Source organism: Amphiprion ocellaris, chromosome 7 (genome assembly GCF_022539595.1).
Source record: "Amphiprion ocellaris isolate individual 3 ecotype Okinawa chromosome 7, ASM2253959v1, whole genome shotgun sequence".
NCBI lineage: Eukaryota > Metazoa > Chordata > Actinopteri > Pomacentridae > Amphiprion > Amphiprion ocellaris.
Genome location: NC_072772.1, coordinates 14,996,019 through 15,023,170, shown reverse-complemented (window position 1 = coordinate 15,023,170; position 27,152 = coordinate 14,996,019). Strand labels below are relative to the sequence as shown.

The 27,152-nt window shown below is 41.1% G+C and overlaps 1 protein-coding gene across 1 annotated transcript; it reads right to left on the bottom strand.

Annotated features, from left to right (window-relative positions):
• Positions 1–749: 749 nt before the first annotated feature.
• Positions 750–25,991, bottom strand: kcnj5 (potassium inwardly rectifying channel subfamily J member 5). Its single transcript, XM_023271184.3, has 4 exons — positions 25,635–25,991; positions 16,890–16,969; positions 13,753–14,626; positions 750–5,289 (listed from the first exon to the last, which is right to left on the bottom strand). The coding sequence occupies exons 2-4, from the start codon at positions 16,950–16,952 to the stop codon at positions 4,910–4,912; spliced, it is 1,317 nt and encodes a 438-aa protein (XP_023126952.1). The 5' UTR covers positions 16,953–16,969; positions 25,635–25,991; the 3' UTR covers positions 750–4,909.
• Positions 25,992–27,152: the final 1,161 nt, after the last annotated feature.

Here is a 27,152-nt window from a genome sequence, read left to right as displayed (position 1 = left end):
CAATGGGGTTTAGGAGCATGGTTTAGTCTCCGGATGGAAGGCAGAAGAAAAACATCGCTAGGCAGTACATGAAAAATGTGAAAAGCACTTCATCCTGCTCGATTGCATCTGTGTTGGTCAGTCCCCTCTGAATAGAAGACGGGGTCAGCTTGTTCGCAAGAACAGAACTGAGAGAGTCCAAGATGGATAAAGCAGAGATATGGAAAGAGCTCCTAATGTGTTGCACCACCTGATTTTTTTTTTCTGCCTGTAATTCTCTCTCATATGCAGGATGTTTTATTCTGACTACATAGTTGTTAATGTTTCCCTCTTCGTAACAAGCATGCATTATTTAACAGAGAAGGGAAGTGTATTAGCTAGCCATGGCAAGAGAAAGAACAATAGCTAGTTGCTCTGATGGTGTGGTGTCATTCATCAGCTTTAGAATTTTTTTCTCTTTGTCCTCTTTTATAATTTCCTCTCAGTGAAAAGGGTATGTCTAACTTGGAAAAAGCCTAAATGGATAATTTTGTGTTTAGTTGTGTGTGTCATTGTATGAAAAAATGTGTTGTTGGCCATGCACGCACGCACGCACGCACGCACGCACGCACGCACGCACGCACGCACACACACACACACACACGCTCACCCACATGCACCTGCCTTGGGTACCTATTTCAATGCACCATTCAATGGATGCATTATATTCATCATCGTACATTATTCAGATTTGAATCAGGGACTGTCAGCTTGCTGACGATTCCGCTTCCAAATTTAATAGCTCGGACAAGAATAGCCTTGACAGCACATTGCTGTAATTCAGTGAATTTCTGTGTCACACTGGTCATCAAACGTAACATTACGTTTCATTCTTCTGAGTGGTTGTACTCTGATATGCTGGATAAATGTGATTACCTCTGTGACTTCTGCAGTGTTTTCTCTGTCACTAGTTAATAGCTGTGTCAGGCTTCTTAACCACTCTGCCGGCTGTTTTCTGTGGTGTGTCTTCCTCTGTGTGTGCATGTGTCTTGCATATAATTTCGTTCTCCGAGCACATAAAGCCGACTCAGGGATACCGTTTAGGTCCTGAGGACTCCGCAGACTCAGTGCTGTTAATCCATGAGAAAACAGTGGCTATTGCAGTACAAATTTATATAATTCATTCAAAATCAGACGCGGGAGTTAGGCAACTAAAATCTTGATATCATCTTTATCTTTGCTTCCTTAGCATGCATAAAGCAGTTTTTGCCTCAAGGTGTAGTGCAAGACAAGATTGTTCTGTGTTGATAATGGTTGCTGGAGTTTCCTTTTCATGATTTGATGCACAGCTAATCCAATTTTCAGGTAGCATGTGTGCAAGACAGAGTTGTTTCACCCAGAGCCACACAGGTTAAATGTCGTTTCGCCGCAACACAGCTGATACAGTGCAGCGTCTCACTCAAAATGAAAGTAGTATCATATTATCAGATTCAAAGTTGCATGTAAAATGGCTCCACCGTTGCACGTTCTCATACGCTTGTTCATGCATGCGTATATTATCTAAAAGGAACATGTTGTTCTTTTTGGCCATATTATGTTTATTCCCATGAGAACACACAGAAAACAGATGACATTCCAGGAATGAAAGATGATCTCTCTCTAATGACAAATGTATCGTTCAGCAAATGGTATACATAGTAAGGTGCTAAAATGTCACAGTGAAAATAAAAACACTGAATGGACAGACATCTGTAAAAAAAAAACAAAAAAAAACAACAATTTATCATTAAACTGGGGAGTGGAAGACTGAAGTATCAGGAATCTCATTTTTCTTTCAACAAATGATAATTTGATATTAATACATTTTCTGATATTATACTGTAGAAATCTTGTACTTTGCATGCCTAGAAAATACCCTGTATTTCTTACTGTGTTAAACTTACTCAACAATGGGAGAGAATAAGGGTTGATTCATGCACGCAAGCTCTGTGTCCTTCAAAGGAAAGTCAAAGAAACATTGTGGGTCACAGCCCACATAGGTCAAGTGTCAGCTTCCAAATCAGTAGTCAAGGGCCATAAAATATATCAAGCACCAGGGGGTGCAGACTGAACCAAGTGTGTGTGGATAGAAGAGACTTCAAATGCCATGGCAAAAACTAGAGGTGATGTTCAGAAGAACAGAAGAGACAAACAAAGAGTTGTTCAGAGACTAAACTCATGATATAAGACAGAAAATATGTTACTATCATCAATACTCTCAGGTTTTAGGGAAGTGAAAAATATCAAGGTTGAACGCCTTTTAAATATTTAAAAGTAAAGCAAAACAAACATAAAAGGATACATGGAGAATGTCATTTTGCTTGTGGATCATTTGAAATATTCATATATACGGTGTATAAAAATCCAGAACATTTCAAATAGAAGTTTAGCATAAATACTTCATATAAATATTAGAATCTACATTTGAATGTCACTTGTAACTAGGACTGACATGCATCAGCCAGTGGTGGTGGCTCGGTGGGTGGTTAGGTCAGTGTGGAGTCCCCCGCATGGGAAATTGTGCTTTATGTACCAAAAAGGGGCTGGAATCATTGTTTCAGTTACTGCAGTGGCAAGAGGAATTAAATCTTTAACTAGCCAAGAAGAGTTTCAGAGGAGTCACATAAGTAGTATATGTAACCTTTTCCCAAACCTGTCTCCCCAGAGTTATGTTCCAATACAACTTAACTGCATTCTCATTTACATTTTAAAGGAAATGTAGTTTCATTTTAAAGGAAACATTTTCTTACCTGTGATGCAGTGGGAAAGGCTTGAAGTTTCAAAGAGCCACAAAGTCTGTTTAAGGATGAGGCATAAGTCATATGCCAAGGCATTTTAAAATTTAATAGCTGGACTGGATATGTATTGCAGATATCCATAATTCAGTTCTCCCTAGTCAAAAAGAACATTTCAGATATCCACAATGTCATTCTTCCCAGGACAAATGACGTCACTTTTTCCATTCGTGTGTATGGGATTTCTCATTACAGTTATCTACAGTTCGGCTGCATATCTGCAGCTGAATTATGACTAGTTGTAACTCCAGTTTTAGATATCTGCAGTTTCATTCTGACTGGTCTTAGTTCTAATTCTAGATATCTTTAATGCCCTTCAGTTCAACATATCTATATTGTCCATATTAGATATCTAAAAGAAAGTTTAAACTAGTTGGAATGAAATTGTAGATCTGTTTAACATCTTGACTTTCAAGCATACTATGGCCCTGCAACTGTAACCATATAACCACGTCAGAGCAGCCCGAGGCCAAACTTCTAGCAAATTCCAACCACAAGTCTCTAATGAACAAAGCTGTCGTTCTCCATAAACTCCTTGCTGATGAAGACTTTTTATTTCATGGCAATTTCTATCGATCTTATCCACCACAGTAACCACCATTCTGCTGAGATTGAAGCAATCTCACCGGGCCAATATTCAATGGAAGGCCTTGCATGAGCAGCATCACAATTCACAGTACAACAATTTGGACTAGTCTTCATGATATCTGTAACTATTGTCTTGATTAGTCCAAACTGAATTACAGATATCACTAATTGTCATTTTGACTAGTCAGAAGGATGTTCTACAAAGCTTTAATAAAAATTCTGACTTGTCACAGTGTAAGTACGACTAGTCAAAATGACATTGTTGGTATCTGTAATTTCAATTTTGTATAGTGAACCTCAGCTATTAAATTAAATTTTAAGGCCCTGCATTTTATGTCAGCAACCCATGTGACTGGGTGTGAGACTGATTTTCTTCGAAGTTCCATTGTCACTCATTTACTTTCAGTTTTTACTTGCTGTTTAGTTATGGTTAGGCACCAAAACTACATGGTTAGGTTTAGGAATATATCACAATTTGTGTTAAAAAAAACAACCATTTCATTGCCTGTTTGAAGATTGTTTTTCATTTTATGGCTGCCAGGATGTGACTGCCCTGTCTCATATATGATTAGCCAGCTGAAAAGGAGCAAGTAATATATATATATATTGATTTCAAAAAAGTAAATTTGTCTTGGTGAGTGCAGTTTAGTTATATAGGATTGTAGTGTTTGGGAGACTGTGTTGCTTTTAGTAGCATCTGCCTTGGTCTTATTGTTGGTTTACAACCCTGAAAATGAGTATAAAATGAGGTACTAGCTGGTTTCTTTTGGGTCAAGGCTCTCAAAGTGTTGGGGACGCAACCAGACACAAACTAAGAGGGTATTTATGACAGTACAACCATGAAGAAAGGTGTGGACAAAGAAAACAAAACTGGATCATGGTTGCCGGTACACGACGCCTTTTATAGAACAGTTTCCTACATCTTCTCTAGCCTATGCGAACTAGAAGCCTTATGCCTGTCCTCCTAAGTGAATGAGATTTTTGACAGAATAACAACACTGACAGATAAAGGAAATATTAATCTCCCACATTTAGAAAAAAAAACTTCAATCGCAAGGTTCCATTACCACGCAGAAGCTGCTGTCAGACACGTGAGCTGAGTTATGAGACTCGGCTCTAATGAAGCTGAAGTAACACACTCTAAAATGAGAATATTGGAGTATCCATAATAAGCCCATGGTACGCTGTCATGGCTACCAGTTTCAGTTCAAGTTTACATAATAGAACTTGAGCTGCTGAGTTATAGCAGTAGGTGGTCGTTAAGATTATAAAAAGACAATCTGAACCACCAACCTTTAAGTGTAGATATAGATACTGTACATGTGTGTCAGTGTATGTGTACTTACTTGTCTACAAAACCAATCTATACTATAGATTGACACTCTAGTAGAGGAGTATTGCATGATTTGAGGGCTGGAGACAGATGTCTCTCCAAGCACTGCAGTGGAACAAGCTGGCCATTGACTAAATGAAGCGTTATGTTGTCATGTCCTCTTGTCTAGTCCTGGGTTTTCAGCTGATGTGGCCTATCAGTCAGGCAGTCCATCAGCGAATGGAGGCTCCTCCAAAGCTGAGCCATTAGTCTCTCCTCTGTCACCCAGTGAATCCCTCTCCTCCTTCTCGTCGTCCTGGCTGAGCGGATCCTGTTTTGACAGGCGGTTTAGGGGGTCAAAAGTGTGCATTTTGGGCTCAGGGCTGAGAAGGGAAAGCTGCGGCAATAGCGGCCCATCCCGAAGCTTAGCGGCCATCTCCTTGGCGCTGCAGGTAGGGGTGTTGGTCTCATAGACATCATGGAAGTTGTTGTAGTCGACCTCGTAGAAGCCCTTCTCCAGCGATAGAACTGGTGTGAAGCGGTGGCCCCACAGCACCTCCGTGTCCAGGTAGGAACTTCGTGCCTGACATGTCATCCCTGCCACAGGTATGGATGGGCGTATGCACACACAAACAAGCACACAACATCAAAATGTAGCACACGAGGGCAAACATACACAAGTCAGGTCAACAAACACACACATACAAATGGAAAGAGGTGTAAGGAGAAAGAGGACGACAGCATCAGTTAATTATTCATGGAGGTACAAGAACTGGCAACAGTGTTTCCCGTAAGCCTCCATCATGTTTGTGAAAGCCACAGTGGTGAAAAATACATGATGAATTTGCACACAAAATGTCAATATTTATTTTCTTAAGTGTGTTTTTGCCAATAAGCAAGTCTGAATAAAAATAGCACATCACACAGCCCACTCTAGCAACTGCACTTGTTCTGGAAGTGGAGACAGAAAGGCTTGGTCTTAGAGCTTTACTGCAAGTTTCTGTTTCTGCTCGTGAACTGTCCCAGCAGTGTGATAGAAATTTTGACACATTGAACAATGGTCCAACTTAGGTGTCACACGGGTGCGACATTTTGAATTTATTGCATCAAAATAAAAGCAGCAAGTAAGATGAATAATGGCTCAGTTCCATTCAGTGTAACGGTAAACTTTGTAAGGCAGAATGCACAATAGTTCTTTTTGATGTTTCATTTCACGAGATTTACTTTCAAGACTACATTTTTAAAAAAAAAATATTGCAATGAAAAGCAAAACTTTTGTGTGTACTTTTCAAACAAAGTTGGATGTAATGTTAGTCCTATGTTGGAGACAATGCAGAAACTAGCTGTAATTTCAAAACTCAGCATTGCTTTGTCCAACTAGCATCATCAGAATGGGAAAAGTTGTGCTTGTTATTTGGATAACATATTTGATTCTTGACTTGTTCAAGACAGATGCAGAAGAATAAGAAGAAGGGATGTGAGTTCGGACAAAAAGTGCATTAGTCGGGTTTTAATTGTTAATGGCAGATATTTTGAGTCCTCGTAGTGGGAAACGCCTTTGTGGAATTGAAAACATTAAAAATAATTGCATTCCATTTAGGTGAACTGGCTTCTGGGTAATGTTGTTATGCATGCAAAGCTTACTGAAACACTTATGGTGCACATATCTTTCATAGTCTATGTAAGCATCCGTGTAATGCATTTTGATATAGTCAGAATCCATTTCGTTCGAAAGGGCATAGCATTGCCTGCTATTGATTTGCAAAAAGTTGAAGTTTAGGCTATTTTAAACATTAACAAACTTTCAACATGATTTACTGCTTCTGAAAACTTCAAAAAAACTTTTAAACTAATCTTTATTGATGTAAAATGAGGACAGATTTACCAACTGCATGGCTCATTTCTCACCCCAAATGTTTTTATAAACATGTTTTGGTCAACAGTTGTTTGCTATACAACCCAAACTTTCCAAACGAGCCGCCATGTAGGTTCGGTTTGACATGCAGGAGCAGAGAGCCTATAAGTGATGCGTTCATCCAATCAGATGCAGCCAGTAGTGAAGGGTGTGGTCTGTCATGCTTTCCTGTTAGAGAGCACCAGTCAGTTATCATAATACTGCCTAGTCCCTCTCATATTAAGCATCCAATGCTTGGAAGCCACTTGCATCCAAAAATACTCACTTGGACACTTTCATTGATGGAACATGGCCATCACTGTTTCATCTCGGTTTTTCCTTGTATGACAAATCAGGATGCCTGCACATGTTTATACTGCAGTTGTGAAACTGTCTGAGCTCAGCAGAACACATTGGTTATTGAAGGTACTAATTACACCTGTGCTTTTCCTGCAGTAACAGACTACCTGGTGTGAACTTGGCCATTAATGGAGAAGCTGAACTGCAGAAAGCAGCTAATGGCTTATTGTGAACCAAATGCAAAAACAATCAAACGAAGACCAAACAGCAAATATAATCACCATTTATCCCAAATAAATAAATAAGTGTAATAATCTACAGTTACTGTAAGGTACTAAGGCTTAGAGGAAACAAGCAGTGTTCTCATTTACAATTAGCAAGCAAGCCACTCTTGCACGTTTGCCATTAGCATAAATAATGTCAAATGTGTGTACTTTTAGTTGGCACACCCATAACTTTCTTTCAATCTTAAAATTACAAGCTTCCTAAGGAGAATATTATTTACTATTTCTTGGTCTTTCAGATGACTGTCACCAGCTCACACAGGTCTTTAGCATTTTGCTAATTAGCATTACGCTACATGTGCATAGCTTTTTAAGTGCTGCAAGACGACCATAGCCCCACCTTTCACAGCTTTGTGTGAACCATGTAAAGTGTATGCAGCTAAGAAACTTAAGCTCCCTCGTTGCTTTAAAAATATGAGTTATGAGATGTGAAAATGTAAAACTAGCTCAGTTAATTTAACTGAACTTTAGAACACAATTGTTTTTCTTGTTTTTTTTTAAATCACTTAGTAAAAGTAAGGTGATTTGTGAGTGTCTGTTTTCTCTAACTACAAAAAAACAAGAATATGAGGGGGTTTTAAATGTCTAACAATGCTCCACGAGAAGTCTGCCTAAATAGTTAGTTTTTTTTCTAATAAGCCTAATTCATGGAGTGAACTCTCAGCTGTTCATTAATTCAACTCCCCATTTTACACCGAAATGGCTCACATTAAACACCTCAATCTCTAAAGTAGTCTGACAGGTTCAATTAACAAGACATTAGGAAAACTCAACTAATTACATCAGGTAAAATGAGTTGATTTGACTAAATGCCTGTGTAGCTTCCCTTAAAGTGTTTCATATCATGCTTGATCATTTTAAACTGCAAATGTGTCTTTCTATTAGATGCATTACTCAGCCAGCTTTTGTTACATAATCTGTAAATACATAATATTCCAAATAACATCAAGCATGTGCTCTTAAATAGATGTAGATGCCAAATTGATATGTCACAGCGAGAGGAAGGGCTTTTGCACACTTTCTTCAGCTCTCCCTCTATGAGTGGCCTAGTTTCCACATTTAACTTGTGAAATGTTTGTTATTTCTGTGACTAGATCATCAAAGACAATATAGCATCTTTCACTCCCTAATGAGAAGGGTTTATATCGCGTCTATTAAGGTTGTTGGCATATTATTTGATGTGTGGTTTTGGATTCTCAGTTTAGCAGCCCAAATACATTAAGATGCTTTGTTAAGATTTATAGTATCTTGTCCTATTAGTACTTAAAAGATGTTGCACCCAGCTTTATCATTTTTATGAGAGTTTTGTCACAGAAACTTCCCAGATTACTACTTTGCTGATGCAGTGGTATAGTCTTGATTGTGTTGATTATGAAAATAAATTCTGAGAGCAATTATTTCCTGAGGGTTGAGATTAAAAAGGAGAGCTTGTTGAAGTGACTGAACCAAACTCCGCCATCAACCAGACTCACACACACTCATGTTAAGTTTTTGGAATACTATCTGTTGTTGAAGGCACACTTCATTTTTCACGACGAAGCAAGAAGCAGAAGCAAATAATGTATGCAAATGTTCCCCTTTTCTCTGCTGCTAAGCTCTTGGCTTCCAAACAGTGAATTAGCTTTTTTCTCTCGCATCTTTTGTGCAAAATACCTATTTTTTTATTTTTTTAGACATGGTCTGCTGCAGGCTCCAGTGTGCGTAGGAGACACTTGTGCTGTGATGAGCTCATGTGCTTCAAGACTCGACAGTTGGCAGATGAGCAGCAGCCATGGTAATAAATAAAGATTACAGAATTCAGATAATTTTATTCCTGACAACCATATGTGCGTGCATGCTTGACCTAACCACAGTTTTCCATTATTTCTGCTGTCTTCATCAGACAAACAGTGAGAAAGCAGGAAACATTGAGCAAACGAGAACGTCTCAAAAGCGATAACGTGAAACTGGTTGCTTCTTGCATTACAAAAGCTACAGCTGGGGATTTCCACAGCATGTAAACTAGACACACGGCTTAGCGTCGCCTAAACAATCAGAGCAGCCACAACACTTTTCTCAAACCTACCCAAATGTAGTAAACAGGATAAAGCGTGCAAAAGTACGAGCATAATCTTTGAATATAAAGGCACAGTCATAGCTCTGTTGACAACACGCCTTTCTCACTTATCAAATACAGGTATAATAATTAGTTTGATAAGGCTGCCTTGCATTTAGGTGTGTCAGTATCAGGGTGGTGGTATTGTGTGTGCTGTGGCCCTGGCACACAAATATGGAAAAAGGCTATCATTAATGTTATTAGTCACCCCTGTGCCCTACACCTGTTGAGCATGTTAGAGTGTCATTGCAGGTGTAATTGCTGCCATTACGTGCTGTTGCTGCTGTTGTTGTTGTTGTCGCTGCTTTTCATTTTCGTTGAATTTCACCAACCCCGCCCAGTATCTACCAGTATACCCTGATTCTAAATTTTCTTGGGGCAAAGTTTTTGTTGTCACTTCTCACTTGCTGATGTGCTAAACTTGGCATATCCTTCCAGGCAATGACACAGTTGGAGCATAAAAGCTAAACAAGTTGACCTAATGTCTATTTATGTAAAATGATGTTCCAGGTGAGCTGGCTGACTAAATTATTATAAAATTATGACTTCTAATATGACACCTAATAATTTTATAGACACCCCACAAGTATTACAGCTCATTAGTTGCAGATTAAAGATACTGCTTGTTTCGAATAAATAATCTATTTGAATAACTGATTTAAAACAAATTCAGTAATTTGAGAGAACATACTGGGACTACAGTTGGAAAGCTCTTGTTCAAGTTGTAGTTTGCCCTTGTTTTGGATGACTTTTAGTTTTCCCCTCAAGGCTTCCTTTTCACAGTTGCATGTCCTGTGCACGCAACGTGGCAACTCAAAGTCACTCGTTCAGATACCCGAAACAAAAACACTGAGGGCTTGTCTTGTGATGTACTTTTTCAATGTTACGTTCTGTGCAATGGAATAAAATCTAGTGGCAAACATCCACTCTTCCCCCACAACAGGGACAGTGTTGGAGGACAGAGAGCACACAATGACTCTAAGAAGTGTTAACTCTTTTTTTCCATAACTGACTAAAAATATGCTCCAATGAGCAAATCTAGTACTTGAACTGTAAATTATAAATTAGCAGCTACAGCTGTAATACACATAGCCTGCAGGTGACAACAGTGGCATAATTGGAGAAGATATGCATCGATGCTAGATCCTTAAATGATGGCAAAAAGCAACATTTCACAACAGCAGTTATTCTCAATTTATTTACTATTAGTGCCAAAATAGTTTCATGGATGAATCTATTTACAGAGGCTGTTTGCTCTTATATGCAGATATAGTACAAATATGCTCGCTAGAGACCACAGCCAATAATCATTTCCGAAGCATACTTCAGGGCCCATTTTAGTAGATTTTTCCAGTAAGTATAACAGGAAAAAAACCCCACTACAGACATGCTTGTTTACACAGCAACAGTACTGATGCAAGATGCTTTCCGGAATCTGAGGAATGGAACAAAACAGGACCTATTTTATTTATAAATAATGTACTGTGAAGGAAACCAGGGACTAAAGCTTAAACCCCCTATGTTCAGTTCAGAGACAGTTAAATAATTAAAACAAGGTTTGTTGTCGGCAACATCACACAGTACATGACTGGCCTTTTGGTACAGCTGAAGAAGTACCAGCAACATTACAATAAACTGTGGCTTATTCCTACTTTGTTTAAAGCGAGTAGTTTAGTTGTTGGCTTTATGAATGAAAGCATTCGAAGACATTGACATGAAAAAAATACAGGCTGATGACATAAACAATACATCTCAAATCCAGGGGTCTCTCTGCTATTTGTATTCAGTTTCAGTTTAATGGCTATGTAGGTACCCATGGATGATTACCATGCTTTCTATCAAAGATACCATTCTGGGGATGGTTACCACTGGTAAAATGATGTATATTTTTGATTATATCATTAATATAGCTCCGACCATCATCACTTGTGAATAAATTCTTGCAATTCTTGCACTTGATTTCTAAAATTACATTAAAAAAATACATTCATACATGCTTAATAAAAATGTGATGAAAACAATAAGGGAAGGTTTTAAGATCTAGGTGCAGATGAAGATACATCTGTAAATTAAACTAGTCAGATAACAGTAAACTTAATTGCTTTCTGTGACATGAAAGCAGCTAGATAGGTGAAATACTCTTTCAGCTTCAGAAATAATTCTTGGTGTTGTGGAGGTTTATTTATTTGAAACAAATTGTCAAAGTGTCTGCGCTTGACTGTGATTAAAAAAAATGAAAACATGGTTCTATATAAATAGTTTTCCCTGTTTTCTATTACATAGATGATCAATGTACAGCATAATACAAATATGAATTCATCTTAATTTGCCTAATTTATTGTGCTGAGACCGTTTATAACTGTCTTGCGTTCATTAACTGTGACAATGTGATAGAGTGCGTATGTCGCCTATTTTACTACATGTATCTTCATTAGTGCAATTACACTGTGTCATCAAGTAGGAGGGCAGAATGTTCTTTAATAAGTCATCCTCTTGTTTTACTTTTTAACACAAACACTGTAGGAGTGCCATGTTGTTAGTGATTTCCAGAGCCTGACTCACAGTTAGGCTGGTTGTCAATGCAGCAAACAATTAACGGCTCAGGAGAGAATGAAGCCATTTCGCCACCCACTTATCTGTCACTTCCAAAATATGTGACAGCGTCCAACTTGTGAGGTGGTAGATATTTTGTTTATTAGTGAGTTTTTACTCACGACGTTGAAAGCTTGGACGACTCACGGATCTCATCAGATGCTGTTTTTAATCCTTCTCAGATGGATTTAGTTTATGAGATCATTACTTGCTTGATATTGAACCGCAGATGTTTATTGTACAACGCTACTGTTCTGTTGGGTCAGAAAACAAGCAGCTTTTGTAGAACACAGCACTGGTCATCCATTTACTGATACCTGGATACACTGGCAGCAGATTCTTTTAAAATAGCAAGTGACATTATAGGAGTTATTTAGTAATATTTCAGAAGAATAGATAAATTTGTGTGAGCTGAGGACCTTACAATTTAATTAAAAGGACATAATTAACTAATGTCAGGAGGCTTTAATCAAATCCCAACAGTCTGGGATAATGTTGTTTTGTAAGTACAATCCTGACTTCATCATTTGTGTCAGGTGAAGGTATTTAGTTAAAGCTGATGACAAATTAGTTGACACCTGTTGATGGTAAAAAGGATAAAATGCTGTAATTCTGTAGTTATCTTTTAATACCTAGGATTATGCTCTGTTAAATAAGCCTCATACACAAGAAAAAAGCGGGGGAAGGCCAGTGGACGGTCAGATTAGTACACTGCCTAGCGGTCAAGGACGGTGACGGCTTGACCCCTGCCATACTCTCTGCCGGTGAAGCGAAAGGTGATTTAATGCCTGAGTCAAGTACCCAGCAGCGTGAGCAGAAAACAGGATGACTGCTGGTGATTTGGAGGAGAGAGGGAAAAAAATAGGGCAGAAATGTTCTGATGAATGCAAAGCCACGCCTGATCACTTAAAGGTCCGTACAAGTTTTTAAAAGGATTAATGTGTGTGTTGTTAACTGATGTTTGATGGTATCCAATGAAGTAAATTAGCGACATGTATAATGCATTGCATTTAAATGAGTGAATTGTTATAACATTAATATTCACCATTTCGGCTTTGTGACATTTCTAATGATGATAAGGAGATTACTGTTTAAAAAAATAATAAAACACTAACTTTGAGTGTTATATTTAAGAAAATCATCCACTGTAATCTCATTTTAAATGTTGAACTCATTGTGTTTTCCATTTGCACTCGACTACCATCTCAAACTGGGGAAATGTCAGTCTAGTGGAACTTTACAGAAACACCTGGTCATGTCTGCCTCATAAATGTAACCAGCCAGGAGCACTTTTCAGGACTGTTTCGCCTTTACCCAAAACACATCGTATGTGTGGGTAGCTACACTTCATTCATTTGGAAATAAACAATATCAAAGACATAACCTTGAAGTAGCAACAGTGGAAATGCGGGCTTCGGTAAGAACAAAGAAATATATGCAAGGCGGTTCAGGCTATTAGTTATGTGCCTCAGTTGAAGTGGCAATACTTTGAAATTGTGTAGATGAAGCTGAAACCAGCTTTCCTCAAATAACGTCCATCCCAACTTCCCCATTAAAACTTGTACCAACTGTTTACTTTAATGTCAGAATATAATTTATGTTATGAGAGAGTCAATTCGTCTCTCTGTCTTTCCATCCATTATACCATTTCAATCTGCAGCACTTACAGGTACCCCCACCTTTACACAATGCATCTTCTCATGTAAGCCACTTCTGCCTTTCCATCCATTTATCCATTCTTCATCCCTCCCACTCAGTTCACTTCTTGCCTCCAACATTTTCTCCTTCTCTTTCTCTCTCTCTCTCTCTTTCCATGTATCTGTCATCCTTATGTCCTCCCAATCTACTTTTCTACCTATCTTTGCCTTCCTTTCAAATTCATACCCCCTTCATACCTGTAGCTTCCACCATGCCCTCCAGGATAACCACGATCTCAAACTCCTCCTTCTCCATTTGTGCGAGCGACATCTCCCAGAAGGGGCTCTTCTCGTTAATCTCATGAGAGATGATGAGTGGCGACACCAAGAACAGTCGGTCGTCTCCCGTGTCAAAGCCGATGTTGATGTCAGTCTGGTTGAGCGGGATGAACTCCCCCTCCTTGGTCTGCTGCGAGCGGATCAGCTTTGCTCTGATTGATGCCTCCACAATGTGAGAGTTCCTCAGATCCCCCACCCGAAACATCAGGCACATCTTGTTATCTCGCACCGATATGACTGCGTTGTGTGAGAACATGAGGGTCTCGGCACGGTTCTTTGGCTGTGAGATCTTGACAAACATGCAACCCACCATCATGGCGTTAACAATGGAACCCAGGATGGCCTGCACCAAAAGCAGTATAATACCTTCAGGGCATTTCTCTGTGATTACACGATAACCGTAACCAATGGTGGTCTCCGTTTCAATGGAGAAGAGGAAGGCTGAGACAAAACTGTTGAGGTTCTCCACACAGGGGGTCCAGCCCTCCTCGTCAGCATGCACCAGATCCCCACGGATGAGCGCGATCAGCCACCACAGAAACCCAAAGAAAAGCCAGTTGACTACATAGACCAGTGTGAAAATGAAGAGACTAAGACGCCAGCGTAGGTCCACCAACGTAGTGAACAAGTCACTGAGGTAACGGTAGGTCTCTTGCACGTTTCCGTGATGAACGTTGCACTTGCCATCCTTCTGCACGTATCGCTGACGTGGCTTCTTTGCCGGATCGGAAATCAAGTGGGTTCGCTCTGTCGAGATCTGAGCCTCCCTCAAGTGTTTGGGAAGCTTCTTCACCTATGTCGAAGAGGAAAAATAAAAAAAAGAGTGGCAAAGTAAGAGGAAAGACAGAATGAAAGAAGAGAAACCATCAGCAAATTAAGTTTTTCTCCAAATCGGTGCGTTTTTATGGTACCAACATGGATTTGTATCAGTTAATATTTCCTTCAGAGCTATATAGAGATTGTACTGCAGGATGTAGGCGTTTTTTATGTGATTTTCTTTCAGCTTAACAAAACCATGCTGCTGTGGTGGAGCCAAATCAAATTATCTGCGGTTATAGAGTCACTTCCCCGTGCAGCTCGACAATGACATTGTAGGTGTGAGTGGATGTATATATACGTACAGGGCAAAAAAGAAATGGAGAGAGAGGACACAACGAGAACACAAGGACACTGAGGTCTTTGTCTATGTTGGCCTAGCTCCAGCGAGGTGATCTGGCTCCACAGCTGTGCCCTGCCTCCCTCCCTGTCCTGTGTTCCCTCTCCTTGCACCCTATGGGACATTGGCAGGCCAGGATAGGAACAGATCCTCCATCCTGTCGCAATACACCCTCATGGTATCCTTAAGATGAGTGGTATATGTCTGGGGAGACACCCTGCATTTATCCAGAAAGCTGCTTTCATGCACACGCATGCATGATTATAACGTTGCATGTTTTAGTGCATGTAGGGTTATTGGAAAACATTGAATGCCGCACAGTCTGCAGGGTATTCCAGGAGGGCCTGGATAGAATTTGGTCAGTTTCTTGGCTGTTATTTTGAACAGACACGTTCATTCATACAGACATAAAGGGAAACATACACCAGGACAAAGTTGTAAGGCACCTTTCAAACGGCCCAAGGACACTTTGGCAGCACACGGACACTTTCCAATCTCAGTTGATAATTGAAATGCATTGTGTCGGGGCATGAAAACATCTCCTGTGCCCTCTGAGTGTCTCACTGCTAATCGGACACCTGTGATCCATCTCTCTCCAGAGTCATGCTTGCATCACCAGGAAAGTTACATCCTACTGTGCTTTCAGTAGCTGCTCCTCTGCTCTATCTCAGAGAAGATCGCTCGCACAGTTCTGCTGGGAAATAGTGTAATCTAAGGCACTACGATGTCCTTGCACTGCCTTCGATTGAAGATCCTGCTAAATAAAACCTGTCATTTGACGAGTATATTAAAGATAACTTCATTAAGATGTCAGGTGCCGTTTCTCTGCTGTCCTGTGGGATATGCACATTGGGTCAGGTCTGCATGTGCAGTATTGATTTTTCCAACATTGATTTGAAGTGATCCTTGTTTAAGGAACGTTTTGACAAAGAAGAATTGAAAGACAATGCTTATTGACCTGCATCGCAATTAGCGGCTTGATGACAATGCATTCACCAAATGTCAATGGGCTCCCTTATTACAGACCATGCTCAGGGATACTGGATCAAATATAGATTCTGAACACAGTCAGTCCACTGCATTTTAGAGTCAAATTGTCAAACGTTTCCTCTGACAAGAACAGCCAACATTTGCAGTTGTTTTTTGAATTGTTGTTAATGACCACTATGTAGCTTTGAAATGAAACACACTTAAAACAGGTCCATTTGTTTCCACACTCTGGGATGGGCTAATTGAGTGATAGATAAAGCTGTCACAAGATGTGCCTCCCAATCTTTGGTCATTGTAATTGGTCAGTATGGTCCCTGGTGGTGATTGTCCATAAACAAATTCATTCGCTGTCTCTATGTGGCAGTAGTAAGTGCTGTGTGTTTTCTCTCATTGAGCCTTTCTGGTCAGGCTCGAGTAGGCTGTATAAGTTCCAATCAGCTGGGGAATCAGGACAGATAACAAGCACAACTCCACCATCCCTTATTGGAAGGGAATGGGGGGTACTTTCCTTATCATCTACAGTACCTAGTAAACTGAATTATATACTGAAACAGATTTGATCACACCTTGTAAAGCTTAATTTATGGTCTGTAGCACTTATTCAATCTATAAGGTATCTATGCAGCAAAGCTATTCTGTATCTAAAAGCCTTTTTACCTTCCCCATTCCCTGCAATTCTTCAAAACTCTGTCTGGTTTTCTTTCACATATAGCTCTGTCCCCACCAATAATGCTCATCTCTTTGTATCTTCTCCATCTATTTTGCTTCCCCTGTTCTCAATGAAGCCCCACCTCCTCACTACCTTTCTCTCACATCATCTCCCTCATATCTCACATCTAGTATTTCCCAGCTGTGGAAATACTGTAATAAGTAGTACACTTTGGGCAAATATGGTGGCTGTGCATTTTACCTGTGCAGGTGTGACTCCTATCTCCATGTTGTGGTCCATTAGGACTCGAGAATCTCCTGCCATCCTCAGCTGAAGCTTACCTGTAGGACATAGGAAAGTACATTCATCACTCAAAGGTGAAATTTAAAGCAGTCCTATTTGTTACGGATTGCAGGAACGATATATATTCAGTCCGTTGCTCACCAATTTTAAAATCAACCAATGCAGCAGACAATAAAGGTCAGAGCTACAATACCGTCATACACAAGTTCTTTCCAATATGCATTTCAGCCTTTCAACCCTCAGCTATTGAAATGACACAACCTCTTTGAGAAGTACATATGTTATGCCTACCCGAACATTATTGTGTTGATGTATAGCATATCCCCACAAGCACGTTAAAATCTACCTGTCATTTAAATTGCTTCAATTTGTCAATATGTCAATATTTGCCAGCTGGTGTAATCAGAACTCACAGAGACCCATGAGAGCAGTTTGAACTATGAGGTTTAAAAGGTCAAATGTTTGCATTTGTCCTGGATGTAATATTTTGACTAAATAAAGAGTTTTGATGTTCAGGCATATCCAGGGATGTAGGCATATCCAAGAAGCTGCTACCACTACTGTTAGCACTGGCAGCACATTTGTACACTCAAGGAAAAGCATGCTGGTGTATGTTTTGTATCTATTAAACATCAGTATGTTGTCATTGTGATCATGTTAGCATGTTGACATGACCATTAGGCTCACTGCTGTACTCAAGTTTAACTTTACAGAATGATGATCATAGCAGTAGACTGCTAGTCTTATGAACATAAGACATTGCCAAGTTGGAAAATGATGAAACTAAACATGTCAATGACAATAAATTCCTCTACAATAACCGTACTTGTAATATGCTATCTGCATGAAACAACACAAGTATAACATTTTTTTTTATTCATGTTTCGCTTTTGTTACCTAAATCTGACCACACATGGGACTGTAGGATGTAAACATGCATTAAGTACAAGAAGTAGCGTTTCCAAGAATTGTGTTTCCCTCACACTGTGTTTGGCAAAATAAATCAGCTGCATATTGATTCTTCTGGAGACAGAGATTGGCAAATTGAGCAATCGTTAACCCCAAGATGACTGTTACATGCACTTACAGCTTAAACCGAGACTAGAATAAATACTAACACGTTTCAGCGCACAACGCTGATGGACTAGCTGACAGCGTCACATGGGAGATGACCCAGTGTCTACGGTTGACTAATTCGCCTTTATAAAGCAGGCTCAGCTGCAGCATTGTCAATGATGTCATTTTCCCAAAGAGCGGGCTCCTCATTGCCAGGCTTGTTTCGACTGCATGTGCCCACATGCGCACACAGATGCAGACACACAACTGCTCTCACACCACACCACCCCGGCCACATCGCATCCGATCAAAGGCAGTGATCGCTGTCTTAATCATTTAGAGACAGACGAATAAGTACCGTCTGTCACAGACAATCCAGTTGTGTCTTTTACTTTACATTAAATCTAATATAAAACCAGTGTACATATTATCTTTGTGGTTGTTTTTAGCTCCACTGGAGCAAGTAGGTGATGTGCTGACAGTCTACACTATAGTGTGAAGTGATTTTAAAGAGTATTTCTCTGCTCCCGAGTTGTATGCCGAAATAGGTATTTTTAAACATCTGTTATGTGAGGTCCAAAGTGACAGCAGAAGTAGAAAGGGAACACTTTCAATGCCTCCAGAATGTTGTGGGATTTAATAACAGTCGCTGCTGTAGTTATAGAGGAGAGTGTGTGTGTGTGTGTGTGTGTGCGTGCGTGCGTGCGTGCGTGCGTGCGTGCGTGCGTGCGTGCGTGCGTGCGTGCGTGCGTGTGTGTTGAGGGGGGGCTCAGATAAAGCTGTAATTTTAGCAGCAATCTTACAACACCTTTGGAGCTCCACAAGAGGCAATTAACTTACAGAGCCCTTGGGTGTTGTTCGAAAATCAACTACTTTTAATTTACTGAAAAGAACAAGGGCCTTGTAACTAACCAAGCAAAAGACCACGGGTAAATTACTTTTGTCGCTGGTTCCTGACCTTAACAACATCTGACATTTCTTTGTCATCTGTCTTTGATGTTTCTCTATTTGATCACAGACAAGTGAGGAGAGGGAATGCAAAAGCGAGCATGGGGAAGTGAGAGGACCACGTCACAAATCAGATCCACACAGGAATGTAGTGTTGACTTTGATGGTCCAAAGCAAAGGGCAGAGTGACGTGACAGGCATCTGAGCAGGGAGGAGACAGACAAGACAGAGGAGCAGAGGCACGGGACACACACAAAGCTTTCAAAAAACCTTGCTGAATACATTACAGGGGTTGCAAGGTCTCGCTTTCTGACTCATTTTAGGTTCTCTCATGAATTAAACATGGCTCTCAGGAGATTTGTGAACTCCAGACCTGTGTGTATTTTCAGCAGGGCTGTAATTGCAGTGTCTGTTCGCGGTAGCACATTCAACAAGCTCAAATGAGAGGTGTTCGAACATGGATACCAGCTGGGGTGTTTTATCTCGGCGCTTTAAGAGGGTAACAAGCATTTATCTTGTTACCAGGAGAGTGACAGGATGCTTTGGCTGAATTGTGTTTGTGTCCTGATAACAAGAGCACTCATCTGTTGTGCTTAAAGCTGAGGGGTACCAGCAAACTAGAGAAGTTGCTTCCTAAGGGATATCTACAGTACATATATTTTCCCTATTTGCTGACGCTGCACGCTGTAAACAATAATCTGTACGGAGCACAGCAAAATTGCCTTTTTTTCCCCTCTAACCTGTGGCAAGGGCTATAATTTTCCCCTGGAGTCTGTATTGTACAGAATAGCCCTTGCTTTGTGATTTAATTTCCTACATTTTCAGAACTTTGGAAACTTGTTTTGTCAGCTCTGTGTGCTATTCTGGAATTTAAGAGTTGTTTTGTAATTGAGAGAGCCTTTTTTTTTATCAATACTAATCACCGCCACTGATAAAGCATAACAGATTAATTATCTAAATTATAATTTGTACGTGATCATTATAATTGTAATCTGTTCGGTTTCTGCAAGTTACTTCTTTTTATTTCTCATTTAATGGAGACAATAAATTTAGCATTTCCAGTCTGCGGAGGGAAGCTGTTTTCTGTTTGAAATTCTCACAGATGTGCCTGTTTTGCAAATGCTGAGGATGCTGCCTGCTGCAGTCAAGCATAACTTTTCAGAAATCCAAAAATCAGCAGTATTTTGAAAATTTATCTCAAATGTATGCATTTCTGTAACATCCACGGACCAGACTCCTATCTGACAATAGTGCTTATGTTTTCACTGTTCCCTTTTTCCCTCGTGACCCTGCCGCTGAACATGACAGGGTTACAAATGGCAGTAAGATGCTGCAAACTCAGCAATATCCCTCAGTTTACAATACAAATTTGACTATTAGTGGGCACTCATCCATAGATTTTGAGGTCATGGCTTGCAGTTTTCTGTTGATTCATCAAATACAGTGCTAAAACCGGAGAGACTAAGGGGAAAAAAGGCAGAAATAAAGAAAGGCAGAAAAGTTGGGGGGAAAAAAAGAATTATAAAAGAAATACGTTGCACCAGTTTTCAGGATTATTAACACAGCAACTACAGTTACAGAATCACTGCATGAGATAGATATCTAGACTAGTACGGTCTGGCTAATCTGCTGTCTCCATGGCCATGGAAGCACTGGAACTTTCTATTTCCTTGATTCCCTAACCTCCTTCACTCCTCCCCTTTAGTCATGGTTACTGGACCTGTCATTATTATGTCCCAGGCTAAGATTGGCCCATAAAATAACATGGCTTCATCCCTATCTCTGCTCACTTATGACACTTTGAGGTCGGGCGGGTCAAATGACTAAAAACATCCCCAGCTAGTTTGGCTCCAGGCCTAGCAAATGCGCACACAAGCAGTCACGCACAAACACACACACACACACACACACACACACACACACAAACTTACTGTCCCTCAACCATTTACCCATTATGCCCGATAGTGAGCTGAGTGTATCCAGTTGTGTCCTTCTCATGAATGACCTTCTCCGGAGTGACACTGCTGCACCGAGACGTTTGACTCACACTGGAGAAACAATTTCCCTAATGATATGTCTGTCTCTCTCTCTCTCTCTCTGTCTTTCACATATATCCTTCTCGCTGTCCCCCATTCCCTCTCTCTCTCCTTTACAGTACATTTTGCACACAGCCTTGGAACCAAGAAATGCCATTGCACCTTTCAGAACCTTGGTTCTCCACTACGATGACTCAGTTTTTTAAAAAATAGAAAGAAGAAGCGATAGCCATGATTTCACATTGTTGCTGAAGTGGGAGTGGATGGGATTAAAACCCAACACCTACCGGAGCCAAATAGCACCCTCTTCAACAATGCAGGCCTGGAGCGTGTGAAACCTCATGGAGAGCGATGTGAAAGGTTGGGTGGGTGTACATACGCCCCAACACCCCGTTTCTTCTCAACAAACTAATCCTTTGATTGTTTATAAATCAAATCCACTTATACAAATCCTCTGCATCCAACTTAATCCCATGATGCTGCATGTGGTTCATTAATCTTCAGCGTCACCTCGCTGCAAAGGACAGGAGAGCAGGGGGAAGATGGGAGGGCGGGACTGCAGAGCCAGGCAGCGCATGGCGAATGCTGGAGGAGTCAAAGGTCAACTGATGTTGATTGGAATTCCTGACATGCTTCACTGTGTCCCCATGCTTGTCCCTTTGAGGATCCTCCTTCTCTATAGTCAGCACATAGCAAGTCACAATGAAATGGGATTATGACCTGGCAGGAGCATGTTAAAAATCCCCAGACTGGTGCATTTGGCATAGCAGCTGAGTAACACACCCTCTGCTCAGTGCAGTTTCTGCTGAGGTGTCCTTCAGCGATGAGCGTACACCTCTGTTCCTGGCAGCAGATGACATTGTGTGAATGAGTCCTAGCCGTATAAATGTGATGCAAGTCGGTGTTGAAGAAAACATTCAGCACTTTTTTAGAAAACGCCCCCCCCCCCCAAAAAAAAACATGTTGAAATAACAAGTAAATAAAAACAACTTGCCATCACTCTTCACGTATTCTGCTGGCAAAATACTGTACAGTTACTGCAGCATTTTCATTTTCCATCCATGTAAATGAAAAATGAAAATGGATAACAGTCCTCTGGGCGATGAATGCTCATATCACATAGATGCATATGTAAAATATGAAAAAAAATGATCCCTCCAGATGTTGAGGAGACCTGATGTGTTTGCATTTGGCATCCTAATGATACTGTGGTGATGAGCAACACTGAATTCTTTTCAGGTGCACAAAATGAAGCATCTGCATGTATGTCCTCTGTTTGCACTCAATGTGAAGCTAAATTGGTACATTTACAGTGACATTGATTAATGTGCATCGTTTGTTAAAAGTAAACAAATAAAATATAAATGAAATAAGCAGTCCTGACACAATATGAATAACTATCTTCTGTGAATTTAGTGGGGCTGCTGTTGTGCCTCTGCATTGGTGTAAGCAAGTCATGTCCATGGGCATTCATTATACAAGTCAATTAATGTGACTGTGGCTGCTTTTGCCCTAAATCACGTACGATATTAAACAATCCAGATCCGCTTGCATGTATGTGATGAGGTCTTTTCAAGTACATGTGCTTCATGAATGCAAAACCTCCTGTAACACAATCATAACTCAATTTAGTTCAACTAACCTGACCTGAATGCTTATCAGGTGGACATGAGGCAACAACGCATCTCTGCCATTGTCTGCCATGTTTAACAAAGAGGTCCGCATGAAAACTACAAAGGATCCTTCGTTATTAAAATAATTCCTGATGAAAGCTGGTTTAGCCCCACTGGCTAAGCCAAGGGCCAGAGACACTGTACAACTTTCCATGCCATTCCACATAAGCTGCTGCTGACAGATAAGAGCACAAGCCATTATGAGCCTTCTTAGGAGCCACTTCACCTGGACATGGGATGTATAGTGGAATGCATTTTCCCATCTGTCAAAATGCAATCTGTGACTGATTATACTGAATAGTCTTACTGGAATCTGGCTACTTTCGCTTCATGAACATTATTCCTTCCAAACGTCCTGAACAGGATAACCACTGTTGCACATGAGCGCACACACAGATGCTAAGAACAAGGTGTCCTGGAAAAAGGAGCCATTTTTACTTATTTCGTAACTTTTACAGATGCAGAACCCAGCTGCGTGAAACCTCAAAGAGCCAGAAAACAATATTTTCTGTCCTTATCCCTTATCTATGATGGGAGACCACGGATGTGTGTGAAAGCACATACTTTCATGTCCATTTGTGTTTGCATAGGTGTGCTGGACAGACTGACAATGAGGGAACAAAGAGATGATTTCTAATGCAGTCTTCTCTCTGCCAAACAGAAGGTGAAGGTTTGTTTGTGCTGCATGTAGGATGTGGCGGCAGCAGCACTGTATCAACTTTATGTGTGACAGGACGGTGGGGGGAAAAGCATGCATTGTGAAGTTGCAGCCGAAACAGTGAGTGGGATGCACTATAAATCTGGTGCATAAGCATCATTGGTGGCACTTTAAGATACAGTAGACACACACCAATTTGCATCGGCTACAGATTTATGAGGGCATAAACAGAGCGATTTTCCTTGGAGGAAGACAAGATTGTGTAAGAAATAATTTTATGTGGCTTGTCTGTTCCATCCAAACACCACAAGATCGGATTGTATTCATATACAGCTTAAAAGTGTGCCTTGCTGGGACTTTTAAACAGTACAGTCATTTTTCAAGTGTACAAACTACTGCTGAAGGAAAATCTATAGATGACAACTATTTCAGGAGTGCTGCATAAATAAGTGGTCTGCATGTAGGTCTATCAGAAGCAATACTGTATTATTATGCAGTACTTGGAGATGCACACACATTTTCCAGGGCACTAAATACAAAAAAATAAAAAAAATCTTCACGCCTGGCTAAGCTCTTGACACAAATGCGCCGCTGCGGTATTAGAGAATGTGAATCTGCTTGAAGAACGGAGCTTTCCCTATATCCCCTAGAGACAGGGAGTCTTGACTAAATAAACAGATCCAATTAATTATTCACAGCATCTTCTCTTTTGACACTCTCTTTAGAGCCTGCTGAGCAGCACATCTGCCCTTTGCCCTCTTTTGTCCACTTGTTAGGGGACCGGGGCATGGACAATAACCGAGGTGGAGGGGAGCGAGGTGCACAGCCATCAATTGTGGCCATGATGATAGCACTGATAATAAGGTCAAAGGCCATCCATCAAAAAAAAAATTACATCTTAGCAGTTAGCACGTTCCCTTACGCTCTCTAAATAGCCAATCACGGTTCAACCAACTGTGAGCAGGGGTCACGGTAGATTACAGTGATAAAAGTAGCCGAAGTGTGGCACATATAGGCAGGTTTTGTTGCAAGGCTACTATTAAGGAATCACTCTGTCACAGGGGTCTGTCCTTTTCCCTTTTGCTCCAGCGGGTCCGAGGTTGTGCGATGTGTAAAAAATGTGGTTAATGAAGACAGCAGAAAAAGCCTCGTGCTCAGTTATCCCTCCCCCCACCTTGTGCCCGAGAGCAGATATTAAAAAATAATGACCGCACACTGCCTTGACACTGTCTTGACAGTCCCCGATGAGACAATACCAGGATGGACAGGAGCTCTGGGAAAACTGTGCTTGATTAATTTTGCGGCTGAGCTCACTGCATTGTCATCAAAGTTTTACAGCGACAAGTCTTGAGATGTGGATCCTGCAGAGTGCACTAAACTCGAGCTACGGCAGAGGAGAAAACAGTGATGTACATCAGACATTAAAGCAAGGAACCCTAATTCTCAGGCCAGCGAGACTGTTTCAAGGGAATCAATATAAATGATTTTGTATCAATGCTTTTTGGTGTAGTCTACAATATTCATGGAACAGGCTATCACCCTGCTTTATCTCCTGCTTTTATTGAACGTAGAAGAACATGCAAGAGGTAAAACACGCTGCGCTGCGCGTTGGTAGTACAAGACCCCCTTCCCTAGTCATACACACACGCACACACACACACACACACACACACACACACACACCCACCCACACACATGCACTTACAGTAACACGCATATGCATATTCACTGTAGGTTTGCTCCTGCTGCTTGCGCTTGTAAAACTCCTGCGCTGCACTGACAGAACTACAGCAGGGCACCCAAGTAGGCACAAACAGCAGGAGTGTTGACAGGCTTTTTCTCTGCTTGCGTCAGAGAAATTCATTGCCTTTTTGATTACCCTGCCCCCGCCATGAGGGCAAGGAGATGCATGGTGATGATTTATGTATCTCTGCAGTGCCATAAGACGAAGGAGGCAAGATGTGATGATAAAGGTTGCAACTGATGCAGGAGGGTAATCCGGCCACTTTTTCCGTCAACACTTGCTGCTCTCTTCCTATGTGTCATTTGGGTTTCTGCCTCGAAATGTGTGACTCTCATAGTTTTTGATCTCTCCTCAAGTGATGCACACTTTTTTCCAGATGGGATTTCTGACTTCTGCAATGAAACACAAAATGCAATCACAGCATGCTATGCCATCCACAGTCAGAATGAGAGGAAGCAGCTCTCGTGGTACCACGGTCGTATCATGCATCAGCGGCTTTAAAAACCTCTTTTCTGCCTTCCTCTCTCTCTGTCTCTTCCTCTGCTTTTTTTTTCTTCTTTTCCTCCATCAGCGGTGCACGAGGCTTACCTTCAGGTCTCTGCAGGAGTAGCTGGCAGGCTCCCTTCGAGGCATTTCACAGCTGCTCTTCTCCCCAGGACTGCGCACTCCTTTCCTGGCTTTGTTCAATCAACAACAGCCGTCCTGTCGCCCTCCTTCCACCCAGCTCCTTCTGCTCTTCACCGCTCTCTATCCACTCCTGTGTGAGAGGGGGGTCTGTCTATGCATGTGTGTGAGGCAAAGAGGGAGAGAGAAAGAGAGAGGGAGAGGAGAGAGAGGCAGAGTGGATGCGAGACGAGATGGGAAGCTTGTTAATATGCGTGTGTTCTCCCTTGAACGTTCTTGTCTTCTCACTTCCACACAGAAGCTAAACCTTTCCTCTCTAAGAATGCATCCTTTTATAGCAGTGTTTGTCTTATTTGCAAAGAGCATCAGCATCAGTGTGTGTTTCTGCCACATGGATCTTTTCTCTCTCTCTCTCTCTCTCTCTCTCTGCTGCAAAGGCAGAGACAAATACTGTATGTTCAGAAAAGTCCAGTGGTACATTGAGAGGTGGGCAAGGAGAGATGAATCTGTGTGTGTGTGTGTGTGTGTGTGTGTGTGTGTGTGTGTGTGTGTGTGTGTGTGTGTGTGTGTGTGTGTGTGTGTGTGTGTGTGTGTGTGTGTGTGTGTGTGTGTGTGTGTGTGTGTGTGTGTGTGTGTGTTGGGGCTTCACACAGGAGAAGTGCTATGGTGGAGAGCGAGTGTGGTATAATCAATTGCTCTAAAACTGCAGTTGAAAAAAAGCCCTGAGGCTTTGAGAGAGATATAACGTGGAAACCGAAAAAAGAGGCTTCAGGAAAAAAAAAATACAGAGCAAGACAAGGAAAGGGCAGAAGAGGAAGCAAAGACAGAGCAGAGAAAAAGAGCAATCTGAATTCACAAGTTACCTCCAAATCAGGTGTGTTGCCAGTCTCGCTAAATTCCGTACAGTAAAAGATGCCTCCTGAATAATCTGAATAAAACTAGTTTGACTTCAGTTTTGCCAAATGATGATGGTCGGTGTGCTCATGTGTGCAATAAATTCCTACAGCTTAGCGGCGTAGTGGACTCTCTTGGGTCATTCATTCCCGATATTTTAGATCTTGTCCAACTGGCAGTTGTGTGATCATGGTTGGTCGTGACTGGAGCAGGAGAACAAAATAAGATATGCAGGATAGACACAAGCAGATGGATGGATGCTTGACATTGAGATGTTATTAGCACCGCATAGAGAAAATTGAATGTAGACATAACAGAGGAGGAGTAATGAGAATGAGAGCAAAGGGAGTGGGAGATAGGGAGATGATGATAAGTGGGGGAGGAGCGACAGAAGCAGCTATTATCAGAACGGCTCTTCATGTACTGTACTTCCTGCATTCAGTTTGGGGAGGAGATTTATGACTCTGCAGGCCCGCTTTGTTTCTGCATGTGCAACCCCCCCCCCCCCCCCCCCCCATCTCCCTCGCCTCCCGCTGAGTCGCAAGGAGCAGAGCGAGATGGCTGGGATGTACTTCTTTTTCTCAGCCT